This window comes from Eschrichtius robustus, chromosome 10, assembly GCF_028021215.1.
Source record: "Eschrichtius robustus isolate mEscRob2 chromosome 10, mEscRob2.pri, whole genome shotgun sequence".
NCBI classification, from domain to species: Eukaryota; Metazoa; Chordata; class Mammalia; order Artiodactyla; family Eschrichtiidae; genus Eschrichtius; species Eschrichtius robustus.
This window is the reverse complement of record NC_090833.1, coordinates 105227581-105241300: the sequence shown is the minus strand read 5'-3', so window position 1 is coordinate 105241300 and position 13720 is coordinate 105227581. Positions and strand designations below refer to the sequence as shown.

The window sequence follows — 13720 nt, the reverse complement described above, 5'->3', positions numbered from 1 at the left end:
AGAGTGTCAAAGTAATAACTACTAGCAAACAAAAGCATTTAATACAGTTCTCAATACAGAGTAAGAAATATATAATAAGTGTTTCCTTTCTTTCCAGCTTTCATTCAGGGAAAAAGATACCTTCTTCCATTCCCTGTTCCCCTATAAAGAGACAGGTCACCTTTCCACACTGCCAGGAGTTGGGATGCTGTGACATTGTCAAGTGCTTTTCTGCTGTCAAGTTAATGAAGGATTACACACGCCCCCTCTCCCTGGTCAGCACAGCTTGCTTATGGAAAAATCAGAAAATATCTAAGAGCACTAAGCAAGAACCAGCTCCGTATAAAAGCAATTTTCTCCAGCTTTATGAGTGAGAGCAGCTGTAAATCACTCAACCCATTTACATTTATACTGCTCTTTAAAGGGGGGTGGTGATGGGAAGAAGGGAGGGATATTTACCCAATGAGACATGTTACCCTAGGACAGAAGAGAAAATGTTTCCAAAATCACCTCCCTGTTGGGCCAGTGGCAGGCTATTTGTGCCAGGAGACTAGGAGGAAGGGGTATGAAGAGGTTACAACAAACTCTATCTCCTAGAGTAAACCTCAAAATTGGAATACCTGTGCACAGAATTAATATCCAATCATTCTCTTTACTTGGCTTTTCTTTGCAAATGCAGGAAAAAAAAGTTTACTTAAGATAGCTTAATTGTTTTGTAATGCCTGATACATAAAACCAAATAGAACATGCCCAGTGTGGACCTCTTGGCTTATACCATCTCAATGATATTTACTCCATCTCTGAGCAATTTTAGATAAGCTAAGCCAGCAGCTGGGCAGACCCCAGCTGTAACTAAGACTGATGTCCTTGCTTCATCTAAGAGAAAGCCCATGGGGCTGAATCCAAGCATCCAAAGAGAGAGAAAACATTTTCCACTACAAAGGACAGATAATCTTAGCTATGTTAAACCCAGTCTCTGCGGAATTCTTACCTGAACATTTCTCATTTGAAGGTAAACTGAGGTCGCTCAAAGAATGTCATAGGAAATTTATTGAGAAGAGTCTTCCATTTGCAGTAATCATTTTACCTAGAAATAAATGCATGCGGTCAGAGATAGCAAAGGAGGTCTGTCAGAGGAGGCTTTCCCTGTGCCAGTAGTCAGTGCTATGATATAACCATAATTGATGCCCCTGTCAGGAATATTTCCCAAATAGTAGAATTTATACCTCTTCCTGGGAAACATGGGAAATCATCAGCTAAATAAACAATAAAATCATATTTTAAGTTAAAGTCAAGTGAGGGAACAATTGTTTGGAAAAGCAGATAGAGTTCAATGTCAGACCTCCTTATATTTCCAGATGCATGTTCTACACATTGAGGGAAACAGGACAATTACAGCCGTTTCACCATTTCTGTATGAAGGCTAATTTTCAACTACTAGACTAGACCTCTCTTTTCCTTAAACCAAGTTTCTCAAATAAACCATTCTATAGTTTTCATGTCCACTGTCTTCTTTGAGGCATCAATTTATTCTTGCTAGCCAAACCCAATTCTTTCTTTCTATCTATCTATCTATCTATCTATCTATCTATCTATCTATCTATCTATCTATCTATCATCTGTCTATCTATCTATCTATCATCTATCATCTCTCTATGTCCATCTATCTAACTTTTTAAGTCTGAATCTTTCTCCTTTTTTAACTCTTGAACCTCTCTTTATGCTTCTCTTTGATCTTGGTTTCTCATTTATATTGTATGCTCTTACCACTTCTACCAGTTTTCTCAACTGGAAAATGATGTCATAAAGCATTATGCTTATGTTTTTTCTTCTACTTCCCAAGCCACTCCATTTGTTTTCTTCCTTAACTATCTCCTTATTTTCAATATATTCCTTTTCATCATTCCTTATATCCAAAGATAAATCTAATGAAAATCAGTGCCTTAAAATTTCTCCAAATACCTTTCCTTCTGTCTGGAATGTTCCCGTCTCTCTCAGTTAACTTAGAGATTAGAATTCAAACTCATTCCTACACGCTCAGTTCAAAGATTGTGACATTTAAAAGCTATAAACAGGAAAATTTGATTATTTTTCCATGTGAGGGAAAAATAAAGACATTTTTAAATACATAAATACAAAAAAATACTATTTATTTTTCTCCTAAATAAATTTTGGAGAAAAATCCCTGATGAAGTGTACCAAATAAGCAAAACTGAATCTGAGCAATACTTCAGGAAGGGAGAAGACATGCTATAGCAGAAATAGTGATAAGCTCCAAACAGGAAAACTTAGAGTAAATCTAAGCCACTGCTCATAATGTCTGTGAAATTGACTGCTCTTATTAGGGAAAAAAAATTATTTAAATACAAGTGGGAAATATAAAATAAAGTTGGTAATAATAATAGCAACCTAAAGCTAAAATTCCAGATTATTTTAGCAAAACAAATATTTTTGAGAATAGACTGGGAGGAAAGGAGGAAAGTTAAAACAGGTTGAGATCTTGTCTTGTTTAAAAAAGGAAGACTATTAATAATATAATTTGACGAGGCAAGATGGCGGAAGAGTAAGACGCGGAGATCACCTTCCTTCCCACAGATACAGTAGAAATACATCTACACGTGGAACTGCTCCTACAGAACACCCACTGAACGCTGGCAGAAGACATCAGACCTCCCAAAAGGCAAGAAAATCCCCACGTACTTGGGTAGGGCAAAAGAAAAAAGAAATAACAGAGACAAAAGAATAGGGACGGGACCTACCCCAGTGGGAGGGAGCCGTGAAGGAGGAAAGGTTTCCACACACTAGGAGCCCCTTCGCGGGTGGAGACTGCGGGTGGCGGAGGGGGGAAGCTTCGGAGCCACGGAGGAGAGCGCAGCCACAGGGGTGCGGAGGGCAAAGCGGACAGATTCCCGCACAGAGGCTCGGCGCCGAGCAGCACTCACCAGCCCGAGAGGCTTGTCTGCTCCCCCGCCGGGGCGGGCGGGGCTGGGAGCTGAGGCTCGGGCTTCGGTCGGATCGCAGGGAGAGGCCTGGGGTTGGCTGTGTGAACACAGCCTGAAGGGGCTAGTGCGCCACAGCTAGCCGGGAGGGAGTCCGGGAAAAGGTCTGCAGCTGCCGAAGAGGCAAGAGACTTTTTCTTGCCTCTTTGTTTCCTGGTGCGCGAGGAGAGGGGATTCAGAGCGCCGCCTAAACGAGCTCCAGAGACGGGCGCGAGCCGCAGCTCTCAGCGCGGACCCCAGAGACGGACATGAGACGCTAAGGCTGCTGCTGCCACCACCAAGAAGCCTGTGTGCGAGCACAGGTCACTCTCCACACCACCCCTCCCGGGAGCCGGTGCAGCCCGCCACTGCCAGCCTCCTGTGAGCCGGGGACAACTTACCCGGGAGAACGCACGGCGCGCCTCAGGCTGCTGCAACGTCACGCTGGCCTCTGCCACCGCGGACTCACCCCGCCTCCTCCGTACCGCTCCCTCCCCCAAGCCTGAGTGAGCCAGGGCCCCCGCAGCAGCTGCTCCTTTAACCCCGTTCTGCCTGGGTGGGAACAGACGCCCTCAGGCGACCTACACGCAGAGGCGGGGCCAAATCCAAAGCTGAACCCCAGGAGCTGTGCGAACAAAGAAGAGAAAGGGAAATCTCTCCCAGCAGCCTCAGAAGCAGCGGATTAAAGCTCCACAAACAACTTGATGTGCCTGTATCTGTTGAATACCTGAATAGACAACGAATCATCCCAAATTCAGGAGGTGGACTTTGGGAGCAGAATATATTAATTTTTCCCCTTTTCCTTTTTTTGTGAGTGTATATGTGTATGCTTCTGGGTGAGATTTTGTCTGTATAGCTTTACTTTCACCATTAGTCCTAGGGTTAGGTCCGTCTGTTTTTTTTTTTCTTTTTTTTCTTTTTTTACTTAAAAAAATTTTTTTTCCTAATAAATGTTTTCTTAATATTTTTTTCCTTATTTCCTATTTTTAGAAATTAAAAAAATTTTTAATAAGTTTTTTCATATTTTTTATTTTTAAAAATTAAAAATTTTTTTCGTAATAAATTTTTTCTTAATTTTTTTCTATTTTTTATTATAAAAAATTAATAAATCTATTTTTAAAAATTAAAAAAAAATTTTTTCTTAATAAATTTATTCTTAATTTTTTTCTTATTTTTTATTATAATAGTTTTATTTTATTTTATCCTCTTTCTTTCTTTCTTTCTATTTTTTTCTCCCTTTTATTCTGAGCCATTTGGATGAAAGGCTCTTGGTGCTCCAGCCAGGCATCAGGGCTGTGCCTCTGAGGTGGGAGAGCCAACTTCAGAACACTGGTCCACAAGAGACCTCCCAGCTCCACGTAATACCAAACGGCAAAAATCTCTCAGAGATCTCCATCTCAACATCAAGACCCAGCTTCATTCAATAACCATCAAGCTACAGTGCTGGACACCCTATGCCAAACAACTAGCAAGACAGGAACACAGCCCCATCCATTAGCAGAGAGGCTGCCTAAAATCATAATAAGGCCACAGACACCCCAAAACACACCACCAGACGTGGACGTGCCCACCAGAAAGGCAAGATCCAACCTCATCCACCAGAACACAGGCACCAGTCCCCTCCACCAGGAAGCCTACACAACCCACTGAACGAACCTTAGCCACTGGGGACAGATACCAAAAACAAGAGGAACTACGAACCTGCAGCCTGTGAAAAGGAGACCCCAAACACAGCAAGATAAGTAAAATGAGAAGACAAAAAAACACACAGCAGGTGAAGGAGCAGGGTCAAAACACACCAGACCTAGCAAATGAAGAGGAAATAGGCAGTCTACCTGAAAAAGAATTCAGAATAATGATAGTAAAGATGATCCAAAATCTTGGAAATAGAATAGACAAAATGCAAGAAACATTTAACAAGGACGTAGAAGAACTAAAGAGGAACCAAGCAATGATGAAAAACACAGTAAATGAAATTAAAAATACTCTAGATGGGATCAATAGCAGAATAACTGAGGCAGAAGAACGGATAAGTGACCTGGAAGATAAAATAGTGGAAATAACTACTGCAGAGCAGAAGAAAGAAAAAAGAATGAAAAGAACTGAGGACAGTCTCAGAGACCTCTGGGACAACATTAAACGCACCAACATTCAAATTATAGGGGTCCCAGAAGAAGAAGAGAAAAAGAAAGGGACTGAGAAAATATTTGAAGAGATTATAGTTGAAAACTTCCCTAATATGGGAAAGGAAATAGTTAATCAAGTCCTGGAAGCACAGAGAGTCCCATACAGGATAAATCCAAGGAGAAACATGCCAAGACACATATTAATCAAACTATCAAAAATTAAATATAAAGAAAACATATTAAAAGCAGCAAGGGAAAAACAACAAATAACACACAAGGGAATCCCCATAAGGTTAACAGCTGATCTTTCAGCAGAAACTCTGCAAGCCAGACGGGAGTGGCAGGATATACTTAAAGTGATGAAGGAGAAAAACCTACAACCAAGGTTACTCTACCCAGCAAGGATCTCATTCAGATTTGATGGAGAAATTAAAACCTTTACAGACAAGCAAAAGCTGAGAGAGTTCAGCACCACCAAACCAGCTTTACAACAAATGCTAAAGGAATTTCTCTAGGCAAGAAACACAAGAGAAGGAAAACACCTACAATAACAAACCCAAAATATTTAAGAAAATGGGAATAGGAACATACATATCGATAATTACCTTAAATGTAAATGGATTAAATGCTCCCACCAAAAGACACAGACTGGCTGATTGGATACAAAAACAAGACCCATATATATGCTGTCTACAAGAGACCCACTTCAGACCTAGAGACACATACAGACTGAAAGTGAGGGGATGGAAAAAGATATTCCATGCAAATGGAAATCAAAAGAAAGCTGGAGTAGCAATTCTCATATCAGACAAAATAGACTTTAAAATAAAGACTATTACAAGAGACAAAGAAGGACACTATATAATGATCAAGGGATCGATCCAAGAGGAAGGTATAACAATTGTAAATATTTATGCACCCAACATAGGAGCACCTCAATACATAAGGCAAATACTAACAGCCATAAAAGGGGAAATCGACAGTAACACAATCATAGTAGGGGACTTTAACACCCCACTTTCACCAATGGACAGATCATCCAAAATGAAAATAAATAAGGAAACACAAGCTTTAAATGATACATTAAACAAGATGGACTTAATTGATATTTATAGGACATTCCACCCAAAAACAACAGAATACACATTTTTCTCAAGTGCTCATGGAACATTCTCCAGGATAGATCATATCTTGGGTCACAAATCAAGCCTTGGTAAATTTAAAAAATTGAAATCGTATCAAGTATCTTTTCCGACCACAACGCTATGAGACTAGATATCAATTACAGGAAAAGATCTGTAAAAAATACAAACACATGGAGGCTACACAATACGCTACTTAATAACGAAGAGATCACTGAAGAAATCAAAGGGGAAATCAAAAAATACCTAGAAACAAATGACAATGGAGACACGACAACCCAAAACCTATGGGATGCAGCAAAAGCAGTTCTAAGAGGGAAGTTTATAGCAATACAAGCCACATCAAGAAACAGGAAACATCTCGAATAAACAACCTAACCTTGTACCTAAAGCAATTAGAGAAAGAAGAGCAAAAAAACCCCAAAGCTAGCAGAAGGAAAGAAATCATAACAATCAGATCAGAAATAAATGAAAAAGAAATGAAGGAAACAATAGCAAAAATCAATGAAACTAAAAGCTGGTTCTTCGAGAAGATAAACAAAATTGATAAACCATTAGCCAGACTCATCATGAGAAAAAGGGAGAAGATTCAAATCAATTGAATTAGAAATGAAAAAGGAGAAGTAACCACTGACACTGCAGAAATACAAACGATCATGAGAGATTACTACAAGCAACTCTATGCCAATAAAATGGACAACCTGGAAGAAATGGACAGATTCTTAGAAATGCACAACCTGCTGAGACTGAACCAGGAAGAAATAGAAAATATGAACAGACCAAACACAAGCACTGAAATTGAAACTGTGATTAAAAATCTTCCAACAAACAAAAGCCCAGGACCAGATGGCTTCACAGGCGAATTCTATCAAACATTTAGAGAAGAGCTAACACCTATCCTTCTCAAACTCTTCCAAAATATTGCAGAGGGAGGAACACTCCCCAACTCATTCTACGTGGTCACCATCACCCTGATACCAAAACCAGACAAAGATGTCACAAAGAAAGAAAACTACAGGCCAATATCACTGATGAACATAGATGCAAAAATCCTCAACAAAATACTAGCAAACAGAATCCAACAGCACATTAAAAGGATTATACACCATGATCAAGTGGGGTTTATTCCAGGAATGCAAGGATTCTGCAATATACACAAATCAATCAACGTGATACATCATATTAACAAATTGAAGGAGAAAAACCATATGATCATCTCAATAGATGCAGAGAAAGCTTTCGACAAAATTCAACACCCATTTATGATAAAAGCCCTGCAGAAAGTAGGCATAGAGGGAACTTTCCTCAACGTAATAAAGGCCATATATGACAAACCCACAGCCAACATTGTCCTCAATGGTGAAAAAGTGGAACCATTTCCACTAAGATCAGGAACAAGACAAGGTTGCCCACTCTCACCACTATTATTCAACATAGTTTTGGAAGTGTTAGCCACAGCAATCAGAGAAGAAAAAGAAATAAAAGGAATCCTAATCGGAAAAGAAGAAGTAAAGCTGTCACTGTTTGCAGATGACATGATACTATACATAGAGAATCCTAAAGATGCTATCAGAAAACTCCTAGAGCTAATCAATGAATTTGGTAAAGTAGCAGGATACAAAATTAATGCACAGAAATCTCTTGCATTCCTATACACTAATGATGAAAAATCTGAAAGTGAAATTAAGAAAACACTCCCATTTACCATTGCAACAAAAAGAATAAAATATCTAGGAATAAACCTACGTAAGGAGACAAAAGACCTGTATGCAGAAAATTATAGGACACTGATGAAAGAAATTAAAGATGATACAAATAGATGGAGAGATATACCATGTTCTTGGATTGGAAGAATCAACATTGTGAAAATGACTCTACTACCCAAAGCAAGCTACAGATTCAATGCAATCCCTATCAAACTACCACTGGCATTTTTCACAGAACTAGGACAAAAAATTTCACAATTTGTATGGAGACACAAAAGACCCAGAATAGCCAAAGCAATCTTGAGAACGAAAAATGGAGCTGGAGGAATCAGGTTCCCTGACTTCAGACTATATTACAAAGCTACAGTAATCAAGACAGTTTGGTACTGGCACAAAAACAGAAATATAGATCAATGGAACAGGATAGAAAGCCCAGAGATAAACCCACGCACATATGGTCACCTTATCTTTGATAAAGGAGGCAAGCATATACAGTGGAGAAAAGACAGCCTCTTCAATAAGTGGTGCTGGGAAAATTGGACAGCTACATGTAAAAGTATGAAATTAGAACACTCCCTGACACCATACACAAAAATAAACTCAAAATGGATTAAAGACCTAAGTGTAAGGCCAGACACTATCAAACTCTTAGAGGAAAACATAGGCAGAACACTCTATGACATGAATCACAGCAAGATCCTTTTTGACCCAGCCCCTAGAGAAATGGAAATAAAAACACAAATAAACAAATGGGACCTAATGAAACTTAAAAGCTTTTGCACAGCGAAGGAAACCATAAACAAGACCAAAAGACAACCCTCAGAATGGGAGAAAGTATTTGCAAATGAAGCAACTGACAAAGGATTAATCTCCAAAATATACAAGCAGCTCATGCAGCTCAATATCCAAAAACCAAACAACCCAATCCAAAAATGGGCAGAAGACCTAAATAGACATTTCTCCAAAGAAGATATACAGATGGCCAACAGACACATGAAAGAATGCTCAACATCATTAATCATTAGAGAAATGCAAATCAAAACTACAATGAGGTATCATCTCACACCGGTCAGAATGGCCATCATCAAAAAATCTAGAAACAATAAATGCTGGAGAGGGTGTGGAGAAAAGGGAACACTCTTGCACTGTTGGTGGGAATGTAAATTGATACAGCCACTATGGAGAACAGTATGGAGGTTCCTTAAAAAACTAAAAATAGAACTACCATATGACCCAGCAATCCCACTACTGGGCATATACCCTGAGAAACCATAATTCAAAAAGAGTCATGTACCAAAATGTTCATTGCAGCTCTATTTACAATAGCCAGGACACGGAAGCAACCTAAGTGTCCATCATCTGATGAATGGATAAAGAAGATGTGGCACATATATACAATGGAATATTACTCAGCCATAAAAAGAAATGAAATGGAGGCATTTGTAATGAGGTGGATGGAGTTAGAGTCTGTCATACAGAGTGAAGTAAGTCAGAAAGAGAAAAACAAATACAGTATGCTAACACATATATATGGAGTCTAAGGAAAAAAAAAAAAAAGGTCATGAAGAACCTAGTGGCAAGACGGGAATAAAGACACAGACCTACTAAAGAATGGACTTGAGGATATGGGGAGGGGGAGGGGTGAGATGTGACAGGGTGAGAGAGTGTCATGGACATATATACACTACCAAATTTAAAATAGATAGCTAGTGGGAAGCAGCTGCATAGCACAGGGAGATCAGCTCCATGCTTTGTGACCACCTGGAGGGGTAGGATAGGGAGGGTGGGAGGGAGGGAGATGCAAGAGGGAAGAGATATGGGAACATATGTATATGTATAACTGATTCACTTTGATATAAAGCAGAAACTAACACACCATTGTAAAGCAATTATACTCCAATAAATATGTTTAAAAACAAAAAAAAATAATAATATAATTCTTCATTTAAATTTTTTTGGTTTTTTTCCCAGTCTTATTGATATATAATTGATGTACAGTACTGTATAAGTTTAAACTGTGCAGCACCATGATTTGACTTATATACATCATGAAATGATCATCACAATAAGTCTAGTGAACATCCATTATCTCATATAGATACAAAAGAAAAGAAAAAGAAATAAATTTTTCCTTGTGTTGAAAGCTCTTAGGATTTACTCTCTTAATAACTTTCATAAGCAACATAGGGCAATGTTCGTTACATTAATCATGTTGTACATTACAGCCCTAGTAATTATTTACCTTATAACTAGACATTTGTACCTTTTCACTACCCTTGTCACCATACAAAGATATATTATTATTGACTATATTCCCCATGCTTTACATTTCATTCTTGTAACTCATTTATCTTGTAACTGAAAGTTTGTACCTCTTAATTTCCCTCATCTATTTCACTCATCCACCCACCCCTCTCCCCTCTGGTAACCACGTTTGTTCCTTGTAACTATGACTCTGCTTCTGTTTGGCTATGTTCCTTCATTTGTTTTGGTTTTTAGATTCCACATACAAGTGGAATTATATGGTATTTGTCTTCTCTGTCTGACTTATTTCACTTAGTGTAATACCTTCTAGGTCCAACCATGTTGTCACAAGTGGCAAGATTTCATTCTTTTTTACGGCTGAGTAAAATTCCATTGTATATATAGTATATACCACATCTCTTTTTATTCATCCATCTATCGATGGACACTTAGGCTCCTTCCATATCTTGACTATTGCAAATAATGCTGCAGTGAACATTGGGGTCCATACATCTTTTCAAATTAGCGTTTTTATTTTCTTTGGAAAAATATCCAGAAGTGGAATTGCTGGATCATATGGTGGTTCTATTTTTAATTTTTTGAGGAATCTCTATTCTGTTTTTCACAGTGCCTGCGCCAATTTACATTCCCACCAACAATGCATGGGATTCCCTTTTCTCCACACCCTCACTAATATTGGTTATTTGCTGTCCTTTTGATAATAGCCATTCTGACAGGTATGAGGTAATATCTCATTGTGGTTTTGATTTGCATTTCCCTGATGATTAGCGATGTTGAAAATCTTTTCATCTGTCTGTTGGCCATCTGTATGTTTTCTTTAGAAAAGTGTCTATTCAGTTTCTCCACCCATTTTTTAATTGGGTTGTTTGGTTTTTTTGGTGTTGAGTTGTATGAGTTCTTTGTATATTTTGGATATTAACCCCTTATCAGATATATCGTTTGTAAATATGTTATCCAAATCAGTACGTAGCCTTTTCATTTCATTGATAGTTTCCTTTGCAGTGTAAAAGCTTTTTAGTTTGATACAGTCCCATATGTTTATTTTTGCTTTTGTTTCACTTGCCCAAGGTGACATTAAAATATATATATATTGCTAAGATTGATGCCAAAGGGTGTACTGCCTGTGTTTTCTTCTAGGAGTTTTATGGTTTCAGGTGTCATGTTTAAGTCTTTAATCCATTTTGAGTTTATTTTGTACATGGTGTGAGAAAGTAGTCCATTTGATTCTTTTGCATGTAGCTTTCCAGTTTTCTCAACACCATTTAGTGAAGAGGCTGTCTTTCCCACATTGTATATTCTTGCTTCCTTTGTCATAGATTAATTGACCATGTAAGTGTCGGTTCATTTCTGGGCTCCCCATTGTGTTCTGTTGATCTGTGTGTCTGTTTTGTGCCAGTACCATACTGTTTTGATTACTGTAGCTTTGTGGTATCATTTGAAATCAGGAATCATAATACTTCCAGCTTTGTTCTTCTTTCTCAAGATTGTTTTGGTTATTTGGGGTGTTTTGTGCTTCCGTACAAATTTTAAAATTATTTGTTCTAGTTCTGTGAAAAATGCCATTGGTATTTTGATAAGAATGTATTGACTCTGTAAATTGCCTTGGATAGTATGGTCATTTTAACAATATTAATTCTTCTAATCCATGAGCACAGTATATCTTTCCATTTGATTGCATCATCATCAATTTCTTTCATCAGTATTTCCAGTTTTCCAAGTACAGGTTTTTTACCTCCTTAGTTAGATTTATTCATGGGTATTTTATTCTTTTGATGCAAGTTTAAATGGGATTGTTTTCTTAATTTCTCTTTCTGATAGTATGTTGTTAGTGTATAGATTTTTCATTTTGATAGATAATTCAAATAAGTCTGTTAAAAATTTAAGCATAGCTATTATTAGAACATACTTGAGATCTATCATGCCCAAACCACTTAAGGAATTAAGATGAAACAGAAAACGTATTTGTCTTACTGTTAAGGAAATGGGAAGTGGGAGAGGACATTTAACTTAAAAAACACAGTATACAGAGGTAAAATAAAATAAAATAATATGTCCTAAAGTGAACCAAGCAGATCAGAGTTTATAATGAATATGAATAAGTTCAACTTATCTATTTAAAATCAAGAATATTATATTAGTTTCAAAATAGCTCATTATTATTTCCCAAGGAAATATATAAAACAGAATGACACAGAAAGGTTAAAAACAAAACCTGGAAAAATATATCAGTAAAATGAAAAAATTAAAAATAGTAATATTAATACTTACTAAATATTCAGTTCAAAGAATAATTCAGGTAACCATATATAAAGAACTACAAACCCATATATAAATTGCAACAAATTCAGAAATATTCTCAGCCTCTCATGTTTTAAGAAATTCAAAAGAAAGTGATAAAGGGATGCAATTTTCCATATATCAGATTGGCAAAGATGTGTTTGAGAATATTCAATATTTGCTAATAAGAAAACAGGCCCACTCAAATATTGTTTTGGTGACTATAAACTGAAACATAATTTTCAATTTGGCAGTAGCTTCAAAATATTTTATACATACAGTTTGATCCAGCAGTTTTACTTTTAGGAATTCATTCTACAGATAAATTACACAATGTTGCAAAGATATCGTTACAAGGATATTCTTCGTTGCATTTTTATAACAGCAGAAACCTAGAAAGAATTAATAATCATCAACAGGGGGCAAAATAAATACATTTTTGTACATCCCTACAATAAGATCTTAGAAAACACTTTAAAAGAATGGATTATATCTATGTGTACTGACGTAGAATAAGTCTAAAATATATATGAAGTAAAAACAGTTAAATTTTATAACAATACATTTGTACTGTAATTCCATCTGCAATTTTAAGAAGAAAAGATAGACTTCATCTATTGCACCACTGTGAATATCTTCATCAATCAGGGAAACATATGTAGTCATATCTGATTTATTTTTCTAATCATCAAACCTCAAATATTTTACCAGTAGGAAATCTGGTATCTTTCTGGAAGGCTTCTCACCTTCTTAACTTTAAATTCTGTACAAAATCTGGGGGTGGGGGGAGAGGCGTCCTCTTCAAGCCTGCTTCCATATACCAGACAAACTAATAGCACTGAAAAGGCTAAATTATTCACTATTACCATCACTTTTGTCCTGCCATAGGGCCTTGCTCTTAAACATTGACCCCGACACAGTATGATGATCACTTTTCCACTGCTGTGTTTGTGTCCTTGCTGGTTCAGATGTCTCCAAGGTTGCAGTTGCAGTTGCCTTCTCTTCCAAAGTGGCCAATCTGTTAGCACACACACACATGCTCAGCTCTCATCCCCAAATCACAACGCTTTGCCAGAGTGGCAAAGCTTGAAGGAGGTTCAAGACTCGCTACAGTTGGTGTGAGAAAGAGCCCCCTACTCTTTCTTGCAATCCAAGATCTGCTGTGGAGTGCTGGTTGCCAATCCAGAGGACCCCGCCTCAACCCTACAAGACACCGCCTTTCCAGTGAGCACCCTCTTAGGTTCTTA

At 37.6% G+C, this 13720-nt stretch overlaps 1 protein-coding gene across 2 annotated transcripts in view; it reads right to left on the bottom strand.

The window, feature by feature from the left end:
* The window catches only part of ADAM28 (ADAM metallopeptidase domain 28), a 207318-nt gene extending 203912 nt beyond the window's left edge, over positions 1–3406 (bottom strand). Inside the window, exons 1-2 of one of the 2 annotated variants that reach the window (XM_068552536.1) lie at positions 3359–3406; positions 971–1066 (exon numbers count right to left, since the gene is read on the bottom strand). In XM_068552536.1, coding sequence (XP_068408637.1) covers positions 971–985 — 15 coding nt within the window. In that variant the 5' untranslated portion in view covers positions 986–1066; positions 3359–3406. Of the gene's footprint in view, positions 1–970; positions 1067–2738; positions 2855–3358 lie in introns of those variants that run through there. The other variant, XM_068552537.1, reaches the window with a different exon arrangement.
* Positions 3407–13720: the final 10314 nt, after the last annotated feature.